At 38.6% G+C, this 26,931-nt stretch overlaps 1 protein-coding gene across 1 annotated transcript in view; it reads right to left on the bottom strand.

Annotated features, from left to right (window-relative positions):
• The window catches only part of LOC104375270 (dynein axonemal heavy chain 5), a 168,285-nt gene that overhangs the window by 65,048 nt on the left and 76,306 nt on the right, over nt 1-26,931 (bottom strand). The window contains exons 47-59 of the mRNA XM_086609153.1: nt 26,478-26,789; nt 21,364-21,453; nt 21,030-21,266; nt 20,344-20,511; nt 12,697-12,903; nt 11,355-11,684; nt 9,447-9,653; nt 9,117-9,359; nt 8,142-8,296; nt 6,294-6,958; nt 4,745-5,025; nt 4,165-4,380; nt 1,435-1,602 (exon numbers count right to left, since the gene is read on the bottom strand). Of these exons, the coding sequence (XP_086465279.1) occupies nt 1,435-1,602; nt 4,165-4,380; nt 4,745-5,025; nt 6,294-6,958; nt 8,142-8,296; nt 9,117-9,359; nt 9,447-9,653; nt 11,355-11,684; nt 12,697-12,903; nt 20,344-20,511; nt 21,030-21,266; nt 21,364-21,453; nt 26,478-26,789 (3,279 nt within the window). The remainder of the gene's footprint in view (nt 1-1,434; nt 1,603-4,164; nt 4,381-4,744; nt 5,026-6,293; nt 6,959-8,141; nt 8,297-9,116; nt 9,360-9,446; nt 9,654-11,354; nt 11,685-12,696; nt 12,904-20,343; nt 20,512-21,029; nt 21,267-21,363; nt 21,454-26,477; nt 26,790-26,931) is intronic.

A 26,931-nucleotide genomic window follows, 5' to 3' on the forward strand; every position in this document is an offset into this window, starting at 1 on the left:
GAACAGCAGTTAGGAGCAAGCAGCTTGATTAATTCATTCAGTAAACCTGCTTTTAGCACTGGATGATTTAGCCTGTGCTAGTACTTTGTGCAGTTTAATTGTACATTTATTTTCAATTATTTTCTTAGCATCACTCCAGTGCTTCCTTCAACATCTCCTGCATACTTTAAACACTTCCCCCCTCTGTCAACTTCAGTTCTAAAGTATTTGTGACTGTTGCTATACCTGACAATAGGCACCACTTTGCCAAGGAATGCGTGCTCATTTTTTTATCAGCTACAGTGTGACAAGAACGTAAATACTTGAATAAAAAGTTAAATTTATACATGATCTTAAGTCATATATATTCAAATAAAAACTGCAAGAGCCCTTTTGCAGCTTTCAGAGCTGCATCTGCATATAAATCCGATAGTTCCCCTAGGTCTTGCTCTCTTTTATTGCTCTCAATAGCCCCATTTCAAATTCTGTTTTCATTAGTGAACATCCCATTATTTGAAAAGGGAATTGCTACTTATATATCATGGAAATACAGTTTTCTCTATGAGTTACTTGAATCAAAAATATCATGCTTTTAATGAATTTGAATCAGATCTATCTAGATATACTAGAAGAATATGCCAAAAGTTTTTACTATACTATTGATACGGTGGCTTATACAACAGGACACTGAACGTAAGTACAGTGGAAGCATAACTGATTGAATGTATTTCTTCAGAAAAGAGCCATAAAATTCCCTGTAGAGGCAATGATTATAAATCACTATATAAATATTCAAAGTCCTTTTTCTTCAATATGCTCATAAATTAAACATTTCCAAGACAATAAAGCTATCTGCAGGAATGCAGACAACAGTAGCTGATCCCTTTCTACTGTAGTTCAATATTACGACAGAATTCCATGCCAGGTGACTACTTACTTTGTTATATATACACTCATGTGTAGCAGTTTGACACTCCAAAGTTTTCTTAGAGAGATGAATTCCAGCTAAATTCCTTAAACAATACTTCTGTGCCAAGAACAGTCTCTCGTCTCCCAGATTCCACCAAGACCACAATGAGTATTCTCCTTTCCAGGCCAGTAGATCCGAGGAGAAGTTTTCTCAAAACCATAGTGCCTGGCACCAAGTCTGAGAGCAGAGACAGTATCGGTGTCTCCCACTCGCAGATAGCCAGGCTCCATAAAGAACCTGTGTACTAAGGCTCCCGTTGAAAGTTGACTGTGTTCACACAAGTAACAACTGTACCACAGGGTAGCTGTGTCAGGGGAAAAATTTGCCAGGATATACTTAACCTCTATGTGCTTGACTTCACAACCAGGTGTGAAGAAACAAGAATCCCTTGTAACTCGTGATCTTCTTTAGCCAAAATAATGCAACATTTTTTCCACTCAACTACAGTCGTCTCTCAGAAAAATGAAATTACTAATATGAAATACCTTAAGAGGAAGAACTTCTTTATTAATACCATAGAAGTAAGCCATTGCTTGTGTCCATGAGCAAAGACCTGCTACATTTCCACATACTTTTTTAGCAGTCTCAAGATTATAATCCTCCATATCCAAATAAGGCTCTAAAAGCTCCACAGTTTCTCCTGTAATTGAGTCCTAGTCAATGGAAAGGAAAAATTATTTTTTAAAATGGATTTTAGAATAAATTCATTTTCACAGAAACATTTTTCTTTTAAAAACATGGTGCTCCCACTTCTCACAGAAGAAATGAACAAAACACCACTGTTCCTTTTCACTCTTATAAAGGACAGAAGATTAGTTGTTTTTTGTGAACTCCAGTGAAAATAGCTCCTACGTCCATTGCAACAGATGGACTTGAGTTTGCATTTAATATCTCTATTTGACCCATAAGATTTACAGACATTACTTGTACTTGTAGCTCCATGACAACTTAAGCTGATCTAAGTTATTGCTGCTACAGCACTGTACCTTCTTTCCTCTCCCCCTTAACCAGATGTTCTAGACCTATCTTTAGTACCATCACTGATGCTCGGTGAGCTAGTTTGGAACCTAATATGACAGAAATCTAAGTCAAAAACTAGTGATTAGTTTTCTTCTAGGCTAGTTCCCTGAACAAGCTCACCATGGCATCAGACAGGCACTAGTGTGAATACAGCTAAGGGAGTCAAACATGCAGCTTTAGGAAGGAAAAAGGTAAAACTGCAAGGCACTGACTTCACTTCACTGAAGCCAACTCTTTTCCTTTTAGCTGTTCATTGCACTATTCTGATGTCAGATTTTTTTCCCCTTCACAATCTGTTGAGAACATGAAAAGCCAGATCTTTTGATGATGGTGGTTAATCTATAATTATGTAAGTGTCAGAAGAAAATGGAATTCATCTCCTTAAGCAATGTAGAGAGTAGAAGAGCTTATACAGGGTAACAATGGTTGCTTAACAATAGAGGCATTAAGAATCTTTCTTTTTTTGGCAATGAAAGGAGTCTTGTACTAGTCTGATCCCCAGCTACTGTAAGAACATAAACATTCATTGTATTATTCCTAAGATCAAATATGCTGATGTTTTCACTATGAGCCTTTGCTAAAATGTAAAATAGCGCTGGAGAAACATTTTGACTTTTTCATTCTCCTACTCAAAATCATGAGCTAGCAAGCTGGCAAAGGTGAAGCAAAGATCAATCAGTAGTGGCCTAAATCTCTGTTCAAGAACTTGAAAAATCTCATGCTTTTCCTTCTAAGTAATGAACTTTAAACCCAAGGAACTATTTCATCCACTAATCTTCCTTGCCTAAAAAAATATGGCAAGAAAAAATCTCACAAACAAGTAAGCAGTGTAGTCTACTCAGAACTCCAGACACAATGAGCTTTCTTATACATACTCAATCTTAGAAACAAGAAATGAGGCAGGAGGACAGCATGTGAAGTACCTCATCAGAGATAGAAGTAGTCCAGTGTTCTTCACCACATTCATCAGTATCAATTCCTGCAAGAACTCAGTCCCATAGAGGTTGTTCTGACTCCTCTGAGTAAAGTTAAATGTGTTGCCAACTACCAGCAGGAACACATACACTATTAAAAAGTACCAAAACTGGAAGCCTCATTAGAGAGAAGCTTGAGTAAGGAGTGTATAATTAGTCCCCATTATCTTTAAACTCATTTCCTCTTTCTGTTTAGTGAAGATAGCACTTGGAAAAGTGACCAGATTGACAGCCCCAGGAAGAGACTGTCTACAGAGGCAGTTTCCACATGGTGCCTTCTCAATATGGCTCACTGAGAGAAATGGCTCCTGGGGATAGTGAGAATCATGGTTTCAAGTCCCATCTGCACAATAAAAACATCTCAGTAGCAGAAAAGGCATCAGCAAAATGCACAGCTGAAGCAGATTAAAAAATCAGTGTATCAATGAAAGAGCATGTTCTGCAATGTTGCAGAAAACCCAGGTTTTGCCAAAACCTGCTTGGTTTTCTGGATTTTAAAGTTGGGCCATGATTCTGCCATTCCATATTCCAGCCTAGCTCTTTTTCTGGTCCAGCTATCTGTGACATCTTTCTTCCCTTCCCTGCAGAGAAATTTCCCTTGTCTCACAGTTCAGTGAATCTTCCTGTAAATGGGACAAGTTTCTATCCTGACAGAAATAAAAACCTGCATTTGTTTTTATTTTTCTTACAGTTGACACAAAGGTTCTCAGTTCATTCTGCATTTCAGTATATTTCTAGCGAAAGAACCTCGAAAGTTCCCAAATATCTCAGTATTCTTCCAGACAGGATGTACATTTTCTTCTGTATTTCCTCCTAGCTCCCCAGCAAACAATTCCTGAGGCAGAGTTCTAGAGTGCCTTATATGCAAACAGGCCTGGTAGCACTGGAGATGGTGAGCCATTTGAAAAATCAACAGTGAGTTCTTTTAAGGCAAATTCCTACTGAGAAGCAGGGACTACCTGAATAAAGATAACACTAAGCTTCTCAAAATTTGATCTAGTGCTTGGGATACTTGTGTCTGCCATCACAACTGTGTGGCCCAAGAGAAAGGTTACTGAAATAACAAACCATGAAAATGGAGAGGAATGATCACGAAGGTATCTACAACTATAGGTACACAAAAGCCTCATCTGTTTCAAACTACCTTTGAAGGCAGAATATACTTTCACATGGTCCCTAAAGATAGTGATAGGAGTAATAGTGCCACAATTAACTTCTTACCTTCTGGAAAGTAAGCAACATGCTAAGAAATCCTGAATTATTCATTAGCTTCAGAGCCTCAGTCCATGATGGCTTCACACATGGGCGTTCTTGATCAGGTGTTACTGCGTCTATTTTTCTTTGGAATAAAAGTAGCACACAATCCATAATTCGCATTATCAAGTGAGGAGGTTTACCCAGTTTGCGAACAGTTGCAATGTCAGAAGGTTTTATTGTCTGAAAAAATAAAAAATAAAATAATCCATTTATTTAAGCAATCACTTGATGGTAGAGAAATATGGTTTTTGAGAGGACTGTATATATAATGCAATTGCTGCAGTTTTGCAGTTCACCCAGAAGCAATACTACCGAAAGTCCTTAAGGATACTGCAACTCAATGACTGCTTCATTATCTGACCGTAGAGGAGCTTCTGCCCATCCTACCTCTGCACTGCCTCAGTTTTCAGGTTTTCTTCTGCAAGGATTAAGAGGTCAGTGCTAGTCCTTTCAATATTTTTTTTTCATGTCAGAAGCATAAGCGATATTATTACAAATAACAATCATTAACTACATGCATGTTCAGAATATCTTTGACTCTGACCTGCAGAGCCGCCTCAGCTTCTTCCAATGCAGGTCTTGCAGCTTCAAGCTTCTCTTCTGCTGCTGCTTTGTCAATGGCAATGTCATCCACAATGGCCTGAGCTTTGTCTTTTACCTTTTGCACCTGCATTTTCACCTTTTCAGCAGCTTGGGCTTTCATGGTTACTTCCAATAAAACTTCATCAGCTTTTTTTGAAGCTACAGCCAAATCTTTCTCCTTCATCACCAACTCTTTGGAGAGCTGATTTACTGAAACCTCAGCTTCCATCAGTTTAGCAAGACCTGTGTTGGACAAATTCCATTTTAGCAACAGGAAGACCTATTGAGAGAGAAATCTCAGCGAAGCAATCTGGATACTCAAAACAAGTCACACAGATTCATATTTAGGAACCCCAGTGAGTGATCTCCTTTGTTGAACACCAAAATTAAGCATAGATAATCAGATAATATCCATTTGCTATTTAATTTTTCTTTTTTTTTTTTTTTAATGGGAAAGAGTCTTTAGAATCTGTCACGATCACTTGTTTATATTCTTATATATGAGAGGGACACTAAATATTAAACACATATATTGAAAAATATTAGTATTGTGAATGGCACTCAATAATTATGAGTGCAATTTCAGAAATCCATGAGATCATAAGAAGTACTAGACTGTACTCTGTACAAAACACAGGAGGAATTTGGCATCCTGACAATGCAAGTGAAGACACAAGCAGACTAGGCTGAGCTTCTAAATTCAACATTACATGAACATCCAGATGATATGAGGGTAAAAGAAACTACAGATTCTTGAGTAATGCAGTGCTCCAACATTTTTATCAAATGATGAGAAAATCACCCAGAAAATTTACCACTATGATAATCCTTATATATAAATACATGTATGTAAATGTAAATGCATCATGTAGATCTTTCTAATCCTCAAAAAAATCACATATATTCCTTCCAGGCAGCCAGTCACCCTCTACCTATGGAGGTATTTGTACAGAGCTCAGTTCTGCAATTGGCGACAATGGGAGAAGAAAAAGCTGAAGTTCACATTCACCTCCAAACACCATTCAGTTCCAGTGTTTACTGTGTATGACCTTGTGCAGTGCAATATTTTGGAAATTTTACATTTGCCATATAACTGTTTCTTTAAAAGATTCTTCAGAGTGACTGAACCTGAATATTTACTTACCTTCCCTCATCTTTACTTCTAGCACGTCTAAATGTGACAACTAGGATCTCAGTAGTTCTTTATCATGCATACATGTCAAAGTGGGAGTTCCAGGTATTTTAACTGCTAGCTAATACTATTTTCAAATCACATCTGCAATCTGCAATATTCACAAAGTTCATTGAAACAAAACCTCTACATGGTTTGTAAACACACACAACACAGCTGAAAATATAGGAGTCTGCTTTCAAATGAAAGTGAGCTCACGATTTAAATCCATAACTTCAATCTCTAGGCGTATAAGAATTTATACTTTTACATACTTTTGCTCAGATTCTTCTTACCTTTTTAAAAACAAAAGAACAAAATCAAACAGAGTTTACAGTACCTGTTCTCATGCGTTCAGACAAACTTCCAACATTGGCAAACTTCTCTTTGTAAATAGCTTTGTAGCCTCCAATGAAGGACAGGTAAGATTTTGGAGTCACAAATGTTCTTCGCCTATATCGTTCAAAGTATTCAACACATTTTTCAGCTACAATATCTTGAAATGTTCCCATGGTGTTAACAACACTTTGTTTCACTCCGTCTGTGCACTCAATATGGTAGGAAACTAAAAAATGCTGTGCAACTGCTACAAGAGCATCTTTAGGCCAGTGCTGGAACCAGTCCATGGTACAGGCTGAAATCAGACCTGGAAATTTGAGTGCGCGAGTTCTGAATTTTTCTCCAACAGGAGAAAAACAAAGAACCACATGCAGGTTATTACGAACTCGAGCAAGAAAGTAATTATAAAGATTTTCACCAGTGGGAGTACACCTTGGGTACTCCTTCTTCATTGCCGGTATCAGGTCTTGTGTGATTTCACCTATTTCATCTCGTGCAAAAAGATTTGAAACTTCACCTGAAGTCAAAACATTGTTCATGTACTCAAGAAAAGATTCATCTCTTATTTCATTGTCTGTGAATATAAAGATAATGCCCTTTCCTTTTTGTCCAGCAGTGCGGTACAAGATTTTCAGATCATCCAAAAGGTTATTGGTGGCATACGTTCTGGGATAGAAAAGGATTAAAGAAAGAGAGAACAAAAATTACAGATCATTCTAGGAAATATCTATCATCTGGCTCAGCTTCCTTAAGGCAAGAATAAATCTACATAGGAAATTAATACCGTATCGCCTAGTTTCATTTTTCCAGGGTTTTTCTCTTAAACATTTTCCAAAAGTAAATGATCAGTACCATAAGCAATGGGAAAGGATGCGAAAGCAACAGAATAACATGCTGGCAAAAGAGACAATAAGAGTAATACTATGTCTACGGCAATGATGACGATGCTTTGCATTCTTACAGTTTGCAGTTGTAAATTCTTTATTAGAACTGTAGGTTAATACTGTTGGATTAAGCTGTCAAGTAAGTTCTGATACCTGCATCCATTACATAAATACAGCTGGATTATCTTTCAAAGATATAGAGAGCAGGTTAAAGGAAATCATAAAGAGACAAGAACAACCAGGACTGAGGTTTTTGTTGTGCTATTTGCTTTAACTGAAATCAAGCCCCATAAACGATGTTTGAACATTATCACTTGGGTTGATCAACTCTGCTGTAAATGGAGACCATGACTGGTTCTTTCATTACACCTCTTATAGCTGGTGCATACAAGTAAAATTCAGATGAAGTCCATACAAATTCAACTACAGATTTCAGATTACGGAATATAAAATGAAGTATAGTAAGGTTAATAAAAAGGCCTCTTAAAAGAAACCAAGTAAATGGAACTTAAAATACAGAGTTCTAACTTCTATATTTTTAAAATGGCACACCCCCCTCCTCTCAAATTTCTACAAATTATGAAATTCCAGCACTACCTAGTATATAGAAAAAGTTACTATTTCCCCTGGCCATCAGCATTTGCCCACTATGCAGAGTATAGCAGCAGGTTATTGCATGTTATCTTTATGCTAAATGGTATTTTAGTGGGATTTCACAGGATTACATTGCAGATTCAAATGCTGAAGGAAAGATAGATTTCTTGTCAATAGCATAAAGGCAGCAAAACAAAGACCCAGGATCTGTCATCTATAGACTGTGCATTTGCACAGGTGCTTTTGATTGAAAATGTAGTTTACAATGAGGGATAGAATGTTTGACAGGTTTGCATTTCAAACTGACTGTGAGCAGTTCATTTCTATGGCAAATTAAGGAGCAAATGTCTACGTACACTGTGTTGTGTTACCTTGTTAAAGTAATCTGAAAGCTCTCATATCCAGCAATATATGATGCTAGTCTGGTCAGACTCTGTTTTCCAGATCCACCCACACCCACCAACAATGCATTTCCTTGTGGAGTACGAATAATCCGCGATATTTTAATCAAATGGACGATCGCATCCTGTGTATTGAGAAAAAAAGAGATTACAAGATGTAAAAAGAATATAATCTTAGTCTAGAAGCACATCACTGAGCAACCACTTCTCAACAGCCAGATGCCTTCTCTGGAGCATATGTCAAAGAGTCAGTGCTGTACTCATCAAGATGAAGAGATTTCCCTCTGGCTTCACCGGGCAGCAGGGCTAGCTCAAAAGAAATGTCCTGGTATCGAGTTCATATGAAGCAATGTCATACGCAGTGTTTGTACTCAGCAGATCTGAGGGCGTGCCCCTTAGGACACCCTCCCCCAACCTTTTAGCTGAGTTATTTACAGGCTCTCTAAATACGCTGCCAAAAGTAAAATACAAGTATGCTATAGACATTTCTTATTCAACCATTGCATTTTTCATAGAGAAATAAGTAATTTGAAATGCCTTAATAATCTATTAAAGCATTCAGTCTAGAGCCGAAGAAAGCATCATGCATCAAGAGACCTTTGAGAACGAGGTAACTCCCAGAGATGCAAGATGACATTCACTCTGTGCTCTATAGAAACAAACACACTGTGAACTGTAGAAACAAACGACTCATGCTTTGCATTATGCAAGGCAGGAGAAAGAAAAGTTGGGAACTGCAAAAACATGGAATAATTTTTGAGAATGAAGGCAGCCAAGAGATCGCAGCATAGCTTTACAGAGCTTCCTTGTAATGCTCGCTGGATACTGGGCTAGCCATTCTGAGCTATTTCCAAGATAATTTGATGGAAACATTCGAGATCCATGTATCAGGAAGTGCAAAAGACCAGGCACTTTTTGAGTTAATATAATTACAGGCACTAATACCTTGAAAAATACTAAATCCATCTTTGATCCTCTGATTGTTTCATTGTACTGTTGCATGAACATCTGCAATCTTTCAGCCAAATAATCCAAAGAAGGGATAAGCTCATAAATTTTAGGAGCCTTCAACTCTGCATCATCAGGTTCATCTCCAGTGACTTCCGGGACATCACGCAAGAAATCCACAAAGTATAATTCCGTGGATTCATCTTCAAATAGATTTTGACCATGTTCTGCAGCAGCAATCTACAACAATACATTAAGGATTGCTTTAGTAACGAAACACTTCATTGGCCTCTTTCTGTGGCAAATACTTAAACACTATTGGCCTACCTCTTTCATCGTATCTTCAAACCAGTCTTTATCACTTTGGCTGATGAACCTGTCTGCAATAACACGTCTGCATTCATGCTGGAACAAGGCTACCAAAACACTGATGCTCTGGCAGACTTCAGAAGTTACTGTAAGTATTCCTTGCCAAATACGACTCAGGTCTCGTAAATTAAAGATGTAATGAAATTTAGCTGGAGTTGGTAACATCTACAAAATAACATCACAAGCTATATTCAGGTAACTACTAAATAAAAATGTTTTCTATCTAGAATTAAATGAATACGGAAATTTTCGCAAACCTCAAAATCAATATTGCATTAAAGCAGAAATACATGCTTGGCATTTAAGAGGCAAAGGTAAAAATGAAGAAATGTCTAGCGATGAGCAGCTCTTTAAGTTCACACCAATTTCACTCGAGTTTCTTTGAATCTTTCGAGCTCAGGAACATGGACTGAAGGGTAGCCAAGACAGGTTAGTTAATGATGGCATTAAGGGCCACAGTAAAAATGCCAGCACTGCTTAACCTGTGGTATTGCTCCTGCCCTTTCTTCCAGATCATTTCTGTCACTCTCTTTTGTCCTTTCCAAGAACACATGCGGAAAAGTTCATGAGGAAAACGAAAAGTAGGTGAGGAAAAGCAAAGAAAAGAGAGTAGAAAAATTTGAAAAGAGAATTTGAAAAATGAAAAACTTTGTAAAAGCTACATTTTCTCTGTAGGCAGTTAATTGGCAGCAATAAGCGCCATTTCTGTTGAACATACTGGTCAATAGTTGACTGGTCGATAGTTTCACTAGAACTCTCTCTATTTCTCTGTGAGCCAAGTTTATGTCTACAGTTGAGTTGTTTGGGAAGTTCTGACCAAGCTTTTTTGGACTAGAAAATATAATTTATCAAATCCCTGTCTATCCCTATCTTTCCATTACTCCCTTCCACTTTTTTCATTAGAAGATCAAATTTGGCACACATTTCTATTTTACTCAACTTTTCAAATTTCATTCTACACATAAATTTTATTTTCTGTTTCAAAGCAACATTTGTTCAGGAATTGCAGTTAAATGTTTTTACAATCTGTTTGAAATGGAAGAAGCAAGTATTTGGAATTTACTAAACACCAGGTTTTATTTGTTTTGAACTGATTCCCTCTCTCCCAAATTTGACTTCTTTCATTTACTTCAGATCTTTAAAGTTTCTTACAATCCCAAACATCTTTACAGAAGGTTCCTATCTAATTTTTCATTTTCATGGTTGCTTATGCCCTTGACATTTTCTCAACCAGAAGACACCTAAATGTTCCTATCAGCTATGATTACTACATTATAGTTATATAATGCAATTCTTGTATTAGCTATAGAAAGCACTGCATATGATTATAGAATCATAGAATGGTTAGGGCTGGAAGGGACCTTCAAAGGTCATCTAGTCCAACCCCCCTGCAAGGAACAGGGATATCTCCAACTAGATCAGGTTGCTCAGGGCCTCATCCAACCTGGCCTTGAACGTCTCCAGGGATGGAGCATCCACCACCTCTCTGGGCAACCTGTTCCAGTGTTCTACAACTCTCATGGTAAAAAATTTTTGTTAGTTAAACTGTCAGATTCTGGGTGCAATTTTCAACTCTACCGCACCAGTTTCACATTAAATTCTGGGGGTTTTGCATTTCATGAATTAATAGAAACTTAAGGTCTTAAATAACTCTCTGTTATATGTTTTTTATTTTCATTTTATAATCACCTAACTAGGTGTTGATAGCAACAAATGCAGAACAGAGGCATGAGCCAGCAGTTACATATACAGGTCACAGCTTCACAATATGAAGTACTAACACATATGTCAGTACAAAAGACCTGAGTCTTGTTGCTTTGTCATGGTACAAATATTTCAAAGGATTTTTAACAGACATAATTTTACCTTTGCTTTTGTCGTTTGCCAAATCTTTCGAGTTGTAGATACTAATGCTGAAGCCAGTTTACATATTTCTGCAGGGAAACCTCGTTGTTCGCAGAAATAGCCTTCAGCTATTGTTCGAAATATTTTGTCAATGGAGGAACTGGAAGGAAGTGTGCAGTTGTAGATGGTGAACTGGCGTTTCAGGCGCTGTGGGATGTCGTTCCGACCTCCACCAGGGTGAATCATAGCAGCTACAAATTGAATGTCAACCACATTCGTGAATTCTCCTGGCTTCTCCAAATTGTAGAAACCTTTCTGTTCCATCAGCTGTCTTACAATCTCATTGGTGATCTAGTTATTGCCCCCAAAAAAAGAAATGGAGTAGTTAAGTATCTCAGGGTTCATAACTTAAAAAAAAAAAAAAAAAAAGAAATCTCCAGTATAACAAATTAGTAGACAGAAGGAAAGACTCTTATCTTTCTTAATTTCTTGATTTCTTAAGAAAGACTCTTATCTTTCTTAATTTCAAGTATTCTGTTGTACACTTCAGCAATTTATAAAGCCATGCAACGTGGTAAGCAGCAATCTAATGCAGTGGATTGGCTGCATGTAAGCTTCACGTGCTACATGGTTGTGGACATGAGGTCAGACATTCAACTGGATTTCTATAACATCAATTGAAGAAAATTCAGCACTTTTAAGTTTCAAGCCAGACTGCATATTTAGATCAACACAGGCATCTAGATAGTGACAAAGAATGGTTAGTTTAGCATAAAGTATAGTCATACATTCATTTGTATAGAGACAGTGAGAGAACAAGTTTACAGAGCTATACTGGGAGCAGGAAAATTACTTTTTCTCAGCAGTAATTTTTTTGAATTTAAGTCAGATTTTCAGAGGATAGGTCTATAAGTATTCATTTATCAATACCTCAGGACATCCCGCTAGTCTTGGATGTCAACTGTGATGTTAGATTTCACCTAATAATAACTGTATTTTAAAGTCCAGAGCAGATGGAAGGATAGAGTGATTGCTTCTTGGATTTGCATGTTTCCTTTCCCAAACTGGCTCTTAGTACAGCTAGTTTGGAAATTCTGCATGTATGTAACCAAAAACAAAAGGCTTAAAAGCTAAGGCAATTGCATCAGGTGGCTTGATACTGACTCTAATCTTTTGGGACTGAGAGCTTATCATTCTTGTAAAACTGGCTTAGGGAAATTACTTTTAGTAGACATACTTGGTGTAGTCCATATTGTGATACTTTTTTCCGAAACTTTTGTATTTTTGCAACCGTCAGACCAGCATTTCCATCAGTAGCAATGGTAAGACCACCAATTCCCAAACATTGAAATTTTCCTTTTACCTGATCACCCCATTCATTAATCACAGGCATGTTGATGTCATCAATAAAGACAGTCATTTTCTTCCCTGCCGGAGGACCGTATGTGGTGCCCATTCTTTTATCTATGTAACTTTCTATGCTTCTTTGAAACATATTTGGTAGAGTTGCAGAAGAAAAGTTTAGGCATTTGGTCAAGTGAACATCAGGATCATACTTGCTTGTGTAATCCTGCAAGATAAACCAATTTGAAGTAAAGTGCACCAGTAACTCCACATGAATTCAGCCAAAAGGAGAGGCAGATGCTCAGCAGCCCTGCAAAAATCAGACATCTACAAAATCTCAGTCCTGCTATTAACTTCGAAATGTCAAATGGCAGTTTATTTCAGAGAAATATACCAATTCCAACCTGAAATTCAAAAAACCTCTCAGTTAATGTTTTGCATAAAGTTTCCAAGTATTAAAATTTACAAGCTTTTAACAGACTTCACTAAGTGTTACAAGAAGTAAACGTGACAACTCAACATGCAAATAAACTTCACATTAGCAATTGTCAGGGTTTTTCTAAATCCAAGATGTTAGTGATGATCTATTACAGCAGTCTGCAAGGAACAAGTGAAAATACAAATCCTTTTTCACATTTAAACTACAACACCGTATCTTAAAATAAAAGCAGTGTGAAGAAACAGTAGTGCAAAATTAAACTCAGCTACATCTCATTTACTGATAGTTATCCTCTCTTAATGAAGAAAGGAATCCTTGGGTTTTACGAATGCATACAATTCCCACAGCTACTGCTGATGCCCTAAAGCAACAAAGTTCCATTTTTCATATTTAGTGAGGTTTTATAATAGAACCGGAAAGAAAATGATGTAACCCTGGAGCCACAGCAAGGCATACATATAAAGCATGGGAAATATTTTGTTTGCAAGAGTCCTGGGACATCAAAATGGTATTAAAAATTCCAGATTTCCAATGTTATCTCTTTTTAAAGATTCAATTCTCCTGCAATTATGACAAAGTTGAATATAATTTAAATCGTTATCTTTATCACAGGGTTGACTAGAAAATGTTTCAATTTTGGCACTTCGGAAAAATAAACCTATATCATTTCTGATTAAATGTTCTAAGAACAACTCCCGTGAGACACACACTGTGTGACAATAGAAAGGAAGACACACCTAAGCCCTCTCAAAATATTTTGATGAATAATGTTAAACTGTTAATTTTGCTGACACAATATTGATACAACGATCTCAAACTAAGAGAAGGTGCCCTTCAGAAATAAGTTTTTCTCAGACATCACACAAATAACAGTCTATGCATGCAATGTACGTGCAAGAGTGCTGTATTTGGTGAGTACTCTTGATAGCTGATGGGATGGTGCAGGTCACTGCTCAAACCTCTCCTCAGGGCTTCAACAATTTCTTCAAAACTAATGTAATGAGTGCAGGTGCCCAGCTGCTGGCAGGGGGGGATGTGGGGCAGCCTCTTTTGAGAGGAAGACAGGGCTTCCCCATGCCAGACACAGGTGATTCCAGCCAGCTCTAACAGACCCACCAGAGCCACTCAGTCTGTGTAAGAAAGGACAAAATGCTGCCTGGCAGTTGAGAGAGAAAAGTGAGAAAAAAATGTGAGAGGAAACAGCCCTGCAGACACCTAGGTGAGAGCAGAAGCAGAGGGAAGAAGTTCTCCAGGAGGGATTCCCCTGCAGCCCATGGACAAGAGCATGGTGAAGCAGGTTATCCTCCTGCACCCCACGGAGGATCACATCGGAGCAGATAGCCACACTGCAGTCCCTGGAGGTCGCCATGCCACAGGAGGTGAATGTGTACAGTACGGGCTGCACGGAAGAATGGATTGAGAGCAGCCCTGAGGAAAAGGACTTGGAGTGCTGGTGGATGAGAAGCTCAACATGAGCCATCAATGTGTGCTGGCAGCCCAGAAAGCCAACCATATCCTCAGCTGCATCAAAAGAAGTGTGGCCAGCAGGTTGGGGGAGGTGATTCTGCCCCTCTACTCTGCTCTCATGAGACCCCACCTGGAATACTGCATTCAGCTCTGGAGCCCCCAACATAAGGACAGGGAGGTGTTGGAGCTGGTCCAGAGGAAGACCACGAAGATGATCCAAGGGCTGGAACACCTTTCCTATGAAGACAGGATGAGAGAGTTGGGGCTGTTCAGCCTGGAGAAGAGAAGGCTCCAGGGTGATCTTATTGCAGCCTTCCAGTACTCAAAGCGGGCCTACAGGAAAGCTGGAGAGGGAATTTTTACTAGGTCTTGTAGTGATAGGACAAGGGGCAATGGCTTTAAACTGAAAGAGGGCAGATTTAGATTAGATATAAGGAAGAAATTTGTCACTCAGAGGGTGGTGGGGCAGTGGAACAGGTTGCCCAGAGAAGCTGAGGATGCACCATCCCTGGAAGTGTTCAAGGCCAGGTTGGATGAGGCTTTGGGCAACCTGGTGTAGTGGAGGGTTTCCCTGCCCATGGCAGGGGGGTTGGAACTAGATGATCTTTGAGGTCCCTTCCAACCCTAACCATTCTATGATTCTATGATTCTATGTGCTCTGAAGGAAGCTGTAGTACATGGCAAACCCATGTCTGAGCAGGCTCCTGGCAGGACCTGAGGCCTGTGGAGAAGAGCTGACGCAGGAGCAGGTTTCCTGGCAGGAACTATAGTCCATGGGAGACTCACCCTGGAGCACTTTCCTCCTGAAGGACTGTGTCCCATGGAAAGGACCCACGCTGGAGTAATTCATGAAGAAATGCAGCCATGGTAAGGACTCACACTGGAGCAGTTCATGAAGGACTGTACCCTGTGGAAGGGACCCCATATGGGAGCAGGGAACAGTGGGAGGAGGAAGGAGCGACAGAGAGGAGCTGTTAACAGACTGACTGCAGCCCCCATTCCCCATCTCTCTGCACCGCTCAGGGTGGGAGGAGGTCGAGGAGTCAGGATTGAAGGAGTGAAGTTGAGCCTGAGAAGAAGGGAGAGGTGAGAGGAGGGTGGTTTTAGTATTGTCTTTGTTTTTCATCATGCTATTCTATTTTTAATTAGCAATAAATTAAACTAATTTTCCCCAAGCTGAGTTTGTTTTGCCCTTGATGGTAATTGGTGAGTTATGTCCTTGTTCTTCTCTCAACCCATGTCCTGTTGAGGTAGGGAGGGAACCAGCGGCTGGGTGTGGGTCTTGCCGCCAGCCAAGGACAACCCACCACAACTATGAATACACAACCATTCAAAAACACACTCGTGATTTATTTGTTACGGCATTTCAGAATCTCTACATAGTAACAGTAACATTCCACAGTATATAAATGAGAACTATCTTTGAAAAAGAAGAGGTTATTTAAAGGGATTATTTTTGTTAGTTAAACTGTCAGATGCTGGGTGCAATTTTCAACTCTACCGCACCAGTTTCACATTAAATTCTGGGGGTTTTGCATTTCATGAATTAATAGAAACTTAAGGTCTTAAATAACACTCTGTTATATGTTTTTTTATTTTCATATATACTGATTTCACCCAATGCTGAAGGTTACTTCAGATTAATTCAGATTACTACCTGAAGTGTCTTTACTTTTTCATTAAACCAGCTGCATATATCTGGAAATTTCTTTTTCACGAGGTGTAGCAAAGCAAAATTCTACAGAAGGTGAAAGCAGAAGGGGAACAGTTGTGAAGGCAGTTAACTTTCACTCCTAACCTTAAATGAGATCAAATATCTACTGGCATTATGCTCCCTTGTGTAAGGAACATACTCTGCTCTATAGAATAGACACAGGGTAAGCAACTCCCAAGAATCAGCTCCAACTATTTTTAGGAACAGGAATGGCAGCTGAAGGCTGGAGGTTGCCAGTATCTGGCCAAAATCCAGTATGTGGAATATCAAGACCACCACCCAGACCCCGCCTCTTCACTCTGCTAAAATAGTTCTCCACTGGTGCCAGGAACAGAAGTTGACATTACACCGGCATGCATGTTGGCATCAACAGCTAAGCTGAAAAAGTAGTATTAATGGCTGGCATCGGTACAACTTGTTTTATGTCAGGGCTTAGAAAGTACACGGCTAAGGGATGCAAAATGGCTCCAGATTTTAAAAAAGCCAAAGGTCAATTTAGGCCAGTGTTTTTCAGTTATTTTCAATTTCAAGACCTCTGCAAATCCTCCACTGAAGGTACAGATGCCTGTATGGCAAATTCAGCCGTCCCAACAGTAGATTAGCTTTATTTAGCTGCCTCTTATTCATCAAAAAGTTTACAGATTCGCCTGGAGATCACAGACACCATGCTGAAAACCATCACACTTTCAATTCTTCAAATAAGGGATACGCAGTTTGGTACGACACCTGGGTCTGTTCAGCCTTTTGAATACTGGCTCTTCTATAGTAAGATATTATTTTTTTTAAGTGTCATATGATATTTTATAATATGGAAAGCATGTATTTGTTAATTTAATAGCGATCTTGGTTTTCTTTTTTTTTTTTACAGAAAAAAAAAAAGTCCTTTTCAGTGAAGGAATTAAGAGAGCAGATAATAAACACTAAATTTAACCTCTGAAAAATTACCCTGAGTAAAGAGTCATAGAATCATAGATAGAACAGTTTGAGATCAGGTTGCTCAAAGCCTCATCCAACCTGGCCTTGAACACTTCCAGGGATGGGGCAGCCACAACTTCCCTGGGCAACCTGTTCCAGTGTTTCGCTACCCTCAGAGTGAAGAATTTCTTCCTTATATCTGATCTAAATCTACCCTCTTCCAGTTTAAAGCCATTGCCCCTTGTCCTATCACTACATGCCCTTGTAAAAAGTCCCTCTCCAGCTTTCTTGGAGGCCCGTTTTGAGTACTGAAAGGCTGCTATAAAGTTTCCCTGAAGCCTTCTCTTCTCCAGGCTGAATAGCCCCAACTCTCTCATCCTGTCTTCATAAAAGAGGTGCTCCGGCTCTCTCATCTTTGTGCTCCTCCTCTGGACCCACTCCAACAGCTCCATGTCCTTCTTATGCTGGGGGCCCCAGAGCTGAATGCAGTACTACAGGTGGAGTCTCAAGAAAGCAGAGAACAAGGGGAGGATCATCTCCCTGGACCTGCTGTCCATGTTTCTTTGGATACAGCCCTGGATATGGTTGGCTTTCTGAGCCACAAGTGCACATTGCTGGTTCATGTTGAGCTTCTCATCAACCAACACCCCCAAGTCCTTCTCAGGGCTGCTCTCAATCCATTCTCGCCCAACCTGTATTTGTGCTTGGAATTGCCCTGACCCATGTGCAGGACCTTGCACTTGGCCTTGTTGAACTTCATAAGGTTCACACAGGTCCATTTCTCAAGCCTGTCAAGATTCCTCTGGATGGCATCCTTTCCCTCCAGTGTGTAAACCACACCACACAGCTTGGTGTTGTCAGCAAACTTGCTGAGGGTGCACTCGATCCCACTGTCCATGTCGCTGACAAAGATGTTAAACTGCACGGGCCCCAGTATCAACCCCTGAGGAACACAACTCGTCACTGGCCTCCACTTGGACATCAAGCCATTGACCGCAACTCTTTGAGTGCAACCATCCAGCCAATTCCTTATCCACTGAGTGGTCCATACATCAAGAAAGTCGTGTGGGACAGTGTCAAATGCTTTGGACAAATCCACATAGATGACATCAGTTGCTCTTCCCTTATCCACCAACACTGTAACCTCATCATAGAAGGACACCAAGTTTGTCAGGCAGGATTTGCCCTTAGTGAAGCCATGTTGGCTGTCACGAATCACCTCCTTTTTTCCCATGTGCCTTAGCACAGTCGCCAGGAGGATCTGCTCTGTGATCTTGCCAGGCACAGGGGTGAGACTGACGGGCCTGTAGTTGCCCAGGTCTTTGTTTTTAAAAATGGGGGTTATGGCTCCCCTTTTCCAGTTGGTGGGAACTTCACCAGACTGCCATGACTTCTCAAATATGGTGGATAATGGTTTAGCAACTTCATCTGCCAGTTCCCTCAGGACTCGCATATGCATCTCATCAGGTCCCATGGACTTGTCCACCTTCAGGTTCTTTAGATGGTCTCGAACCTGATCTTCTCCTACAGTGGGCGGTTCTTCACTTTCCCAGTCCCTGCCTTTGTCTTCTGTGACTTGGGCTGCTCCGCTGGAGCTCTTGCCAGTGAAGACTGAGGCAAAGAAGTCACTGAGTACCTCAGCCTTTTCCATATCCTGGGTAACCAGGTCTCCCATTTCCTTCTGGACAGGGCCCGCATTTTCCCTAGTCCTTTTATCACTGACATACCTATAGAAGCTTTTCTTTGCCCCCTTGATGTCCCTGGCCAGATTTAATTCTATCAGGGCTTTAGCTTTCCTAACGTGATCCCCGGCTGCTCGTACAATTTCTCTGTATTCCTCCCAGGCTACCTGTCCTTGCTTCCGCCGTCTGTAGGCTTCCTTTTTTTTTGTTTGAGTTTGTTTTTGTGTTTGTTTATTTGCCCTTGTGCTTCACATTCCCCACCAGGTACTCCTTGCTGGTGAGAAGAAGGTCCAGCATAGCACCTCTCCTTGTTGGCTCCTCTATCACTTGGAGAAAGACGTTATCACCAATATATTCCAGGAACCTCCTGGATTGCTTGTGCCCTGCTATGTTGTCCCTCCAACAGATATCAGGGTGGCTGAAGACCCCCATGAGGACCAGGGCTCGTGAACACGAGGCTGCTCCTGTCTGTCTATAGAGGGCTCATCTACCTGGTCTTCCTGGTCAGGTGGTCTGTAGCAGACCCCCTCTACAATGTCACCTGTCCCTGCCCTTCCTTTAATCCTGACCCATAAGCTCTCAGTCGGCTCCTCATCCATCTCCAGGCAGAGCTCCATGCATTCCAGCTGGTCTTTGACATAGAGGATGACACCTCCTCGTCTCCCCTGCCTGTTCTTCCTTAAGAGCCTGTATCCTTCCATTTCAACACTCCAGTCATAGGATTCGTCCCACCACATCTTCGTGATGCCAATAAGACCATATCCCTGCAGGTGCGCACACACCTCTCACTCCTTTTGTTTATTCCCCATGCTACGTGCATTTGCATAGAGGCATTTAAGCTAGGCCCCTGATGAATGTGACTTACTGGCTGGAGCATCTGGAATTCCTTTCTGCTGCTTTTCAGATACTCTAAGCTTGTCTTGATTAATCTTGATATTATCCCCCTCCCCCTTCAAATCTATTTTAAAGCCCTGACAACGAGCCCAACTATGTGTTGTGCTAAGACCCTCATGCCCCTTTGAGAAAGGTGAATCCTATCTCGTGGAAAGAAGGAAGTTCTTTATTTCTCCTCAGTTTGGCTTGTGAAGAAACTGTGCAACAAGGTTATACAAAAGATCAGTTCACACATGGCACCACTGTGACAAAGCACAGGGAAATAAAAAGTCTTCCAAGGGTCAGTATTTTCTTAGCAAAATTTCCACTTTGACTTCTCAAAAGAAAAGAAAACATTAGCAAAGTTTGAATGAACCTTTTATACTGAAGTATAGCTACTTATGTTTTTTTGCTCATAGGCCATGTGAGTACTGGCAAAATGCCTCAGTAAGAATGCTAGTATGTGATCTGAAGAAAAATCAAGTTACTCTTATACTCCAATGTAACATTTCTGCCAATGTCAATTATTGCAGTGTTATCATACAAAGATATTACACGTTTTTCCACTCCACCTACCTTAATCATAACTGTTTTTGCTGTTCCCTGTTCCCCAATTAGCAGAACAGCTTTTCCTTGCCTCATGATAGTGTGCATTAGAAAGTCTGTTCGGACACTGTCTACGTTTGGAACCAGTATGGAAGTATATTCTGGTACTGAATCTTTAGGGTAAATATATTCAGGGACCTGCGTGAGAAAGACACACAAGAAGTCTTGAGACTTTCTACCTGGCCACATAATCACTTTGCATCAGAACACAAACCCAAATGTACATTATAAAATGTACATTAGCAAAACTTATCTTCCTGAAAGCCAAGCATTCATTTATATTCCATCAGTACCTTGGCAAGCTTTTCTAAAAGAGTGTTAGACTAACGTGATTTTTCCACTCTACTATTCTGTGTTACATGAAGAAAGATTTTCTTACTGGGAGTTCTTAAATAGTAGGGTAATAGACAGTAGACAAAGCTAAGGTCACTTCTGTTTCACCTCCAAGGCTATTTCAAATGCATCTTCCTGTTCTCTGCCAAAGATATTTATGGATAAAAGAAAAAAAATCTTTCAAAAAAGAAACTCTTGAGCATTTGGTAGGGTTAATCTTCCTAATCAAGTTATGCAGGGTTTTAAATAATAAAATAATATGCTTTTACCAAATACATCTTATATACTCATTAAGAAAGCTTAGCCCGTCACGGCATACAAACCTTCTTTGACCAGTGCTCCCACTGGCCACAGGCACTGATACCAAATTCAAACATGGTTTCTTCTCCATTCACAGCTGGAAGTTCTTTCACTGCAGAGTGCTTCCGTAGGAACAGCTCCATTTTCAGCCTGTCATCCGGTTCCAAAAGAGCTCCAACTGACCACATTACAGCAAATATGAACAAGCGAGCAATATGTTCCTCGCTGAGCTGCTTCTCATCTCGGTCGGACAACAAACCCTGCAAAGCAGATGCAATATGTAACTACTGCCCTCCTAGAACAATGTCCCAGCACAAATACAGAATGAGAGAGAGAAAAACTGAATGTCATATCTACCTGTAGGAGGTCAATAGCTTGTTTGATGTACATACATTCTAAAATTGGCATTTTTGGTGTCACAGCAGAAAAAACAAAATCTATCACATCCTGGAAAGGAAAAATATCATGTAAAGAATTTGCTTACCAGTTTCAATGGTATGATTTATTCTTAGATAAGACCAATTTCTTAATTTCAAGTATACTCTAACCTTTATTCCGAATAATATTTTTCCCTATTTCTGGGAATATAAATCTTCAGTCTTAGACCACAGAATTTTGCTATCAACAACAGCATATTAGAAAAATAACTTTGATGTACCACAATCATCAGAATATTCATGTGAGCTTCATACAGCAATTTCCTGAAGAGTAATTTGAAGACTGCTTTTTGGTTACATCAGGAATCTGCCTTTTGCACTCTCCACTGGAGATTTTAATTTACCATTGCCATTTTTGTAGTGGGAAGATAAAAGCACTAGAATTGTCATAATGTTAAGTATATAATGCACAATCTCATCGCTATAAATTTCTATCTATCTGATCTGTTCTGACCGCACTATACTTTTGGGTTTCTGTAGAACCCTGGCAGGATCCGAAGGGACTTTTGTAATTGATTTTAATGGAAACTGGACTTTCCTCAGGTTATTCCATAGTGATGGCTACCATGTCTGCCTTTGTCAAGTGTTCTTCAATATCTTCAGCAAACTTTCAAACTGATGTAAAGTCCTCTGAGATTTTCAGTGCAGAATTATTTTAAAATATCAATTGCTATCCATAGTACAGACTGATGTAATTTATAACCTACTTTCAGCTTCGTTTAACAATTTTCAATATAATTCCCTCCCTATGGGTTCCATTTGCCTTTGTAATCTTTGGAAATGAACATTGCCTAGTCATTCTGGGAAGCAAAAGTACAACAGGGACACTATGGGAGACAGTAATTTTGGAGGATTTCCATTTATGGCTCTCATGTCCTGTCACTGAGAAAGCTGAGACAATGAAGACATTCAATCACCCAAAGATGTAAACAATCACTTAGATATTTTTGAAAAATCAGTGAGCTGATTACTCACATGCTCACCAGCTTTTTTCCAATTTTCAGTTTACTTTTTTTGCCACTAAAGTTCCCTAAGTACTCTATGCTGAGCATCTGTTAGCAGAGACTGAACCATCCTCCTGAGTTCCACATCACTAGAATAGTGATTAACACACACAACAAAGAGATATATTATAAAAAAAACACTCACTTAAACATCTTAATCTAGAATAGGGCTCATGGCTAAATGGTCTGAGAGAGAAGACAGTCTGAATGTTGGCATACACAGGAGGAAGTAGGCTTAGAAAACATCCCTTTTTAAGTTGTCTCTTGTTGACTAGCAAAAGTGCTTCCACCTCTGTGCATTGTTTTTTGTGGCTTACCCTCTAAAATGAATGTTTTGCCCCCCAGCAGTACATAGGGTGCTCAAGAGACTAATTAAGAGTTTGTGGGTTCCACAAGGAACGGGTAGAAGTAAGGCACTGAAAGCCGCATGGGAGATTTCAATCTAAAGATCTTTAAAATTTAGACCTAAATCTCTCTGAGATTTCCTAATCTGTCAAAGAGACTAGATGTCTCACAGGGCACTGCAAACTGTTTAATAATTGATACGAGATGCTCAGAATAAAGATATTTCATGAGTCAAAATAGTCTGTACTTTCAAGAGCCTAATTTTCACCAGAATGTGTTTTATGGTACTAATAATTCCAGTGAGATTTATGTCCTTCTTGTTCTTTGAGTTTACGGAGGTTAAAAAAAAAAAAAATCAGGTCCATATACGCTAATACTTTACTACTACTATTTTTAAAACAATATATGGCAGAAGGAAAGATGCAAGATCAAGACAGCAATTAGCATGAATTAACTACTTATTATGGTATTTTGTTTGGACAGGAGGTCTGAAAAAATAAGTTGTGCCATGACAAATATGCAAAATTTACGAAGAATTTGGATCAGGAATTTGTTATCCGTTAAAAAGAGACTGCTAAATGAAGTCAGATATTAAAAACTGATATGAGACACACACTGTACAGTCACTGTGGAACTCACTGAACTGCAGAACATTTTTTAGGACAAGAAGTTGGTAACACACTCAAAGGGTTTAGACAAGCACAAGAACAATTAAATAATGCAAAGTTATTGGTATTTGTAATATTAATTTGAACATCAACATTTAAATATTAAAGCTAAGAAACTCTTTGGATTATATGTTCAACTCTATGCTCCAGAAGCAATAGCAGCTTTTGCCCAAATAAGATTAGGGTGAGATTTAATGTGGAGAGAGGAATAAGTCACATCTGACTACTCTGTTGCTTTTAGGAATTCTCTGAAGTCTCCATAATAGGTCAATAAGGGATCCAGGACACTAGATTTAATATTAAAAAAAAAAAAAAAAAAAAAAGGGAGAGCGAGTGTGAATTAAAAATTACTAGATTTTTTTTCATTTAAACAACATATAGACATGCTGAAACTTATCTTACTCACACAGCATCCATCACTAGTTTGAGCGTCACACTTTGCAGACAAACTAAATAACACCACTCAGGTAATTATTTTAATTATTTCAGTTCTTTGAAACTGTCTCAGATAATTACTTCCATCAGCGAAGCAATTCTGTTGCTTACAGATAGCAGCATCATTTACAGACAAGAAATTGGCAGTATAGCTTCTAGATTAAAGAGAGTTAGTTACTTTAGACGGGGATGGGAGTTTACTTGAAATTACTCCTAAGCAGGAAATGTTGCTGAGAAGAAAGAACTATGAAAGGGAGAGTGAAAGTCCAACCCCTCAACTGTCATTTAAAAAAAATCCTGTGAAAATAGAAAAAACTCAAAGATAATCTCAGTTCTAAAGAAGGTTGTTTTGCAGGGGTTGTTTTGGGGTGTGTTGGGTTTTTTTTAAATTTATCCTTGTCTTTTGGACTACCTCCTGTCTTTTATATAAAAACTAGTGACTTACAGTGGAATTTATAATATACATGAAAAAAAGCAAACACATTCTTTCCACTGATTCACAACTATTATTCTCTGGTGCTTCCTTCTGCATTATTGCTACTTACTCTACCTTCATTAATAATGATTTTATTCAATATGCAGACTTTTGGTGACAAATACTATTCTTATTAGTATAAATAATGAGTGTTTCTTGTAAGCAAATTGGCACTACTATAGCAGTTGTCTTATATCTATTTTGGTTGAATTTAGATTGATTTCAAAACGCCTCTATAGGCATACTTGAAAGACTGATTCTCCTTAGTTACTATATTTCCATCTATAGCTTAATCTTCATTTTCCTCTAAAAATCAGATATTTATAAGCTTTTATCCATGCTTTTCTTAATAATAGCATTAACTTTACCAAGCTCTGCATTTGGGGTTTGACTACCACTCTTGACGCATCTTATTTCACAAATTTTCTTTTAGAATTTATTTATTCATTCTTTTTTATGTAGGGGAAAATAATAACTATAAAAAGAGCCACCTGAATACAAAAGTAGTGTTACTCTCATCTGTAAAATCACTGTTATCACTTCTATTAGTTGAGACACAAAGATATCTCATTAAAAGTGAAAGAAAGCTGACAGCGTGACAGCTTTCATTTACATTTCGATAGTTCCAAATGCAGCCTTCAGCACAGAACTAACTTCATATTTCACTGCTTTTTCATCTCTCAGTCTAATAAAATACATATTTTCTGGACTTTATTGCTATTGCTTCAGGCTTGTGTATTTTAAATGTTGTTATTATGTTTTCAGAGCAAGTTGTAGTATTAAATATAAATAGAACTGTGGCAAAGAAGCAGTAAATTGACCCACATATACATTACTTTGGAAACATATTTTAAAATTCATTATCAGAACTGTTTCTCTTGCTGCTGCAGTAAATACTATGTCATATCATTATGTTTTGGAGGTAGAACAAAATGAATAGCTTGTTAAACACTGGTTTTAAAGTAAATGGGCACTGAAATGAAACATTTCTGTAAGAAGACATTTGTTAACATTCAGGGCCTTCAAAAACTGCATCAATCATTGCTTTTATCATGATTTATAAGTAAACTTTCTGAAATGTCACTCAAAGTTCATTAAACCTGTATTTGTAAAATCCAACAACAAGAAAGCCCTGTGAAATCCAACAGAAGAAAACTGGTAGGAGAGAGCCAATGGGAAAGCAACGTATATAAGGAAGTTGCATTTGTTCCACCAATGTTGAGGAAATCAGAAGATAACCGCTGAAAAAGCGCAAAGCAATAACTATTTCTTTAAAAAATTTCAAAGGAAAAATAAGAATTTTGGTGTAATTGAAAACAATACGCTCCTGAGATTATGCTTTTAGATCCTCTATTGAGTATAACCATCCATAATAACAATAGTGAAACCTTTTTAATGATTCAGTATGCTAAGGCCAAATGGAGGGGAAAAAACATTCAGAATTCTCCCTTTGGATCTACCAATTGAACACCATTTAGTCAGAGAATGTATCAAAGAGATGCCATCTCAAAAATCTCCTTCAGAACAGAATCATTGATTATAAAATCAGAAGAGATCACTATAGTCACATGCACTGAGCTTCAGAACACCACAGAGCACAGAACTGCCCTTAATTAATATGAACTATAGAATGTCTTTTAAAAATCACTAATAAGCCAAATGAATTCCTGTTGCAGCCAAAATTGAGAAAGATTCCACCAGAGTGAATCTAGCTTAATTTTTTTCCAAATTTACTTCTTTACATTTTAAACAAACAAAATCCACTCCCTTTATGTATCCTAACAAGAATTAAAATTTCAGTAACAATTACAGTCAAAGAGAATACCTCTGTCTTGCCAACATACATTATAAAATAATCACAGATTTAACAATTCATTGCCAACTAACTTATGCGGACAAAACAGAGTATCGAAATTATTAATCTGTTATAGTTTCACTCATTCATTGATGTTAGAGATAATTCTCTCTTTTTTTTTTAAAATCCTTCATCCTTACTTTATTGCACAAACAAAGAGAAGTAAATAATTCAAAAAGCACTGACGAAGAAACAATGCTTCATTAAAGAATAAGAAAGACAATATTTTTTTTTCTCCAGTTGTTGAAGTACCTGAAACACAGCATTAAAGCAATTCCATAGGACATCAGAGTATGTAACAGGTAGAGTTTGCAGCCAAGCTCTTAAAATAGGCTTCCAATCTAATACTGAAGAACTCATGAAGACCATCCCATTACGGGAAACTGTTGCAGGGGAAGCGTTGTCAATGTTGTGAGGTTCAAAAATAATTTTGCAGCTGGGAGACATCGGAATACGATCTCCATTGGCTAAAGTAAGGGTCTTATTATCATCCAAAACAGAGTTTAGATTTTCAATCCATATTGCATCAACAGGTCCATCCAAAACTATCCAGATATGCTCACCCTAAAAAAAAGGAGACATACACACAAGCACTTTTACATACATGGACCAAAATCACACATTTATTTAATCTCAGAGAATATACTCTTGGATACAAAAAAATGAGTCATAATTTGGTGCTGATTAGCTCATCATGAACTGCAGT

Source organism: Tauraco erythrolophus, chromosome 3, assembly GCF_009769465.1.
Source record: "Tauraco erythrolophus isolate bTauEry1 chromosome 3, bTauEry1.pri, whole genome shotgun sequence".
In the NCBI taxonomy this organism is placed as follows: Eukaryota; Metazoa; Chordata; class Aves; order Musophagiformes; family Musophagidae; genus Tauraco; species Tauraco erythrolophus.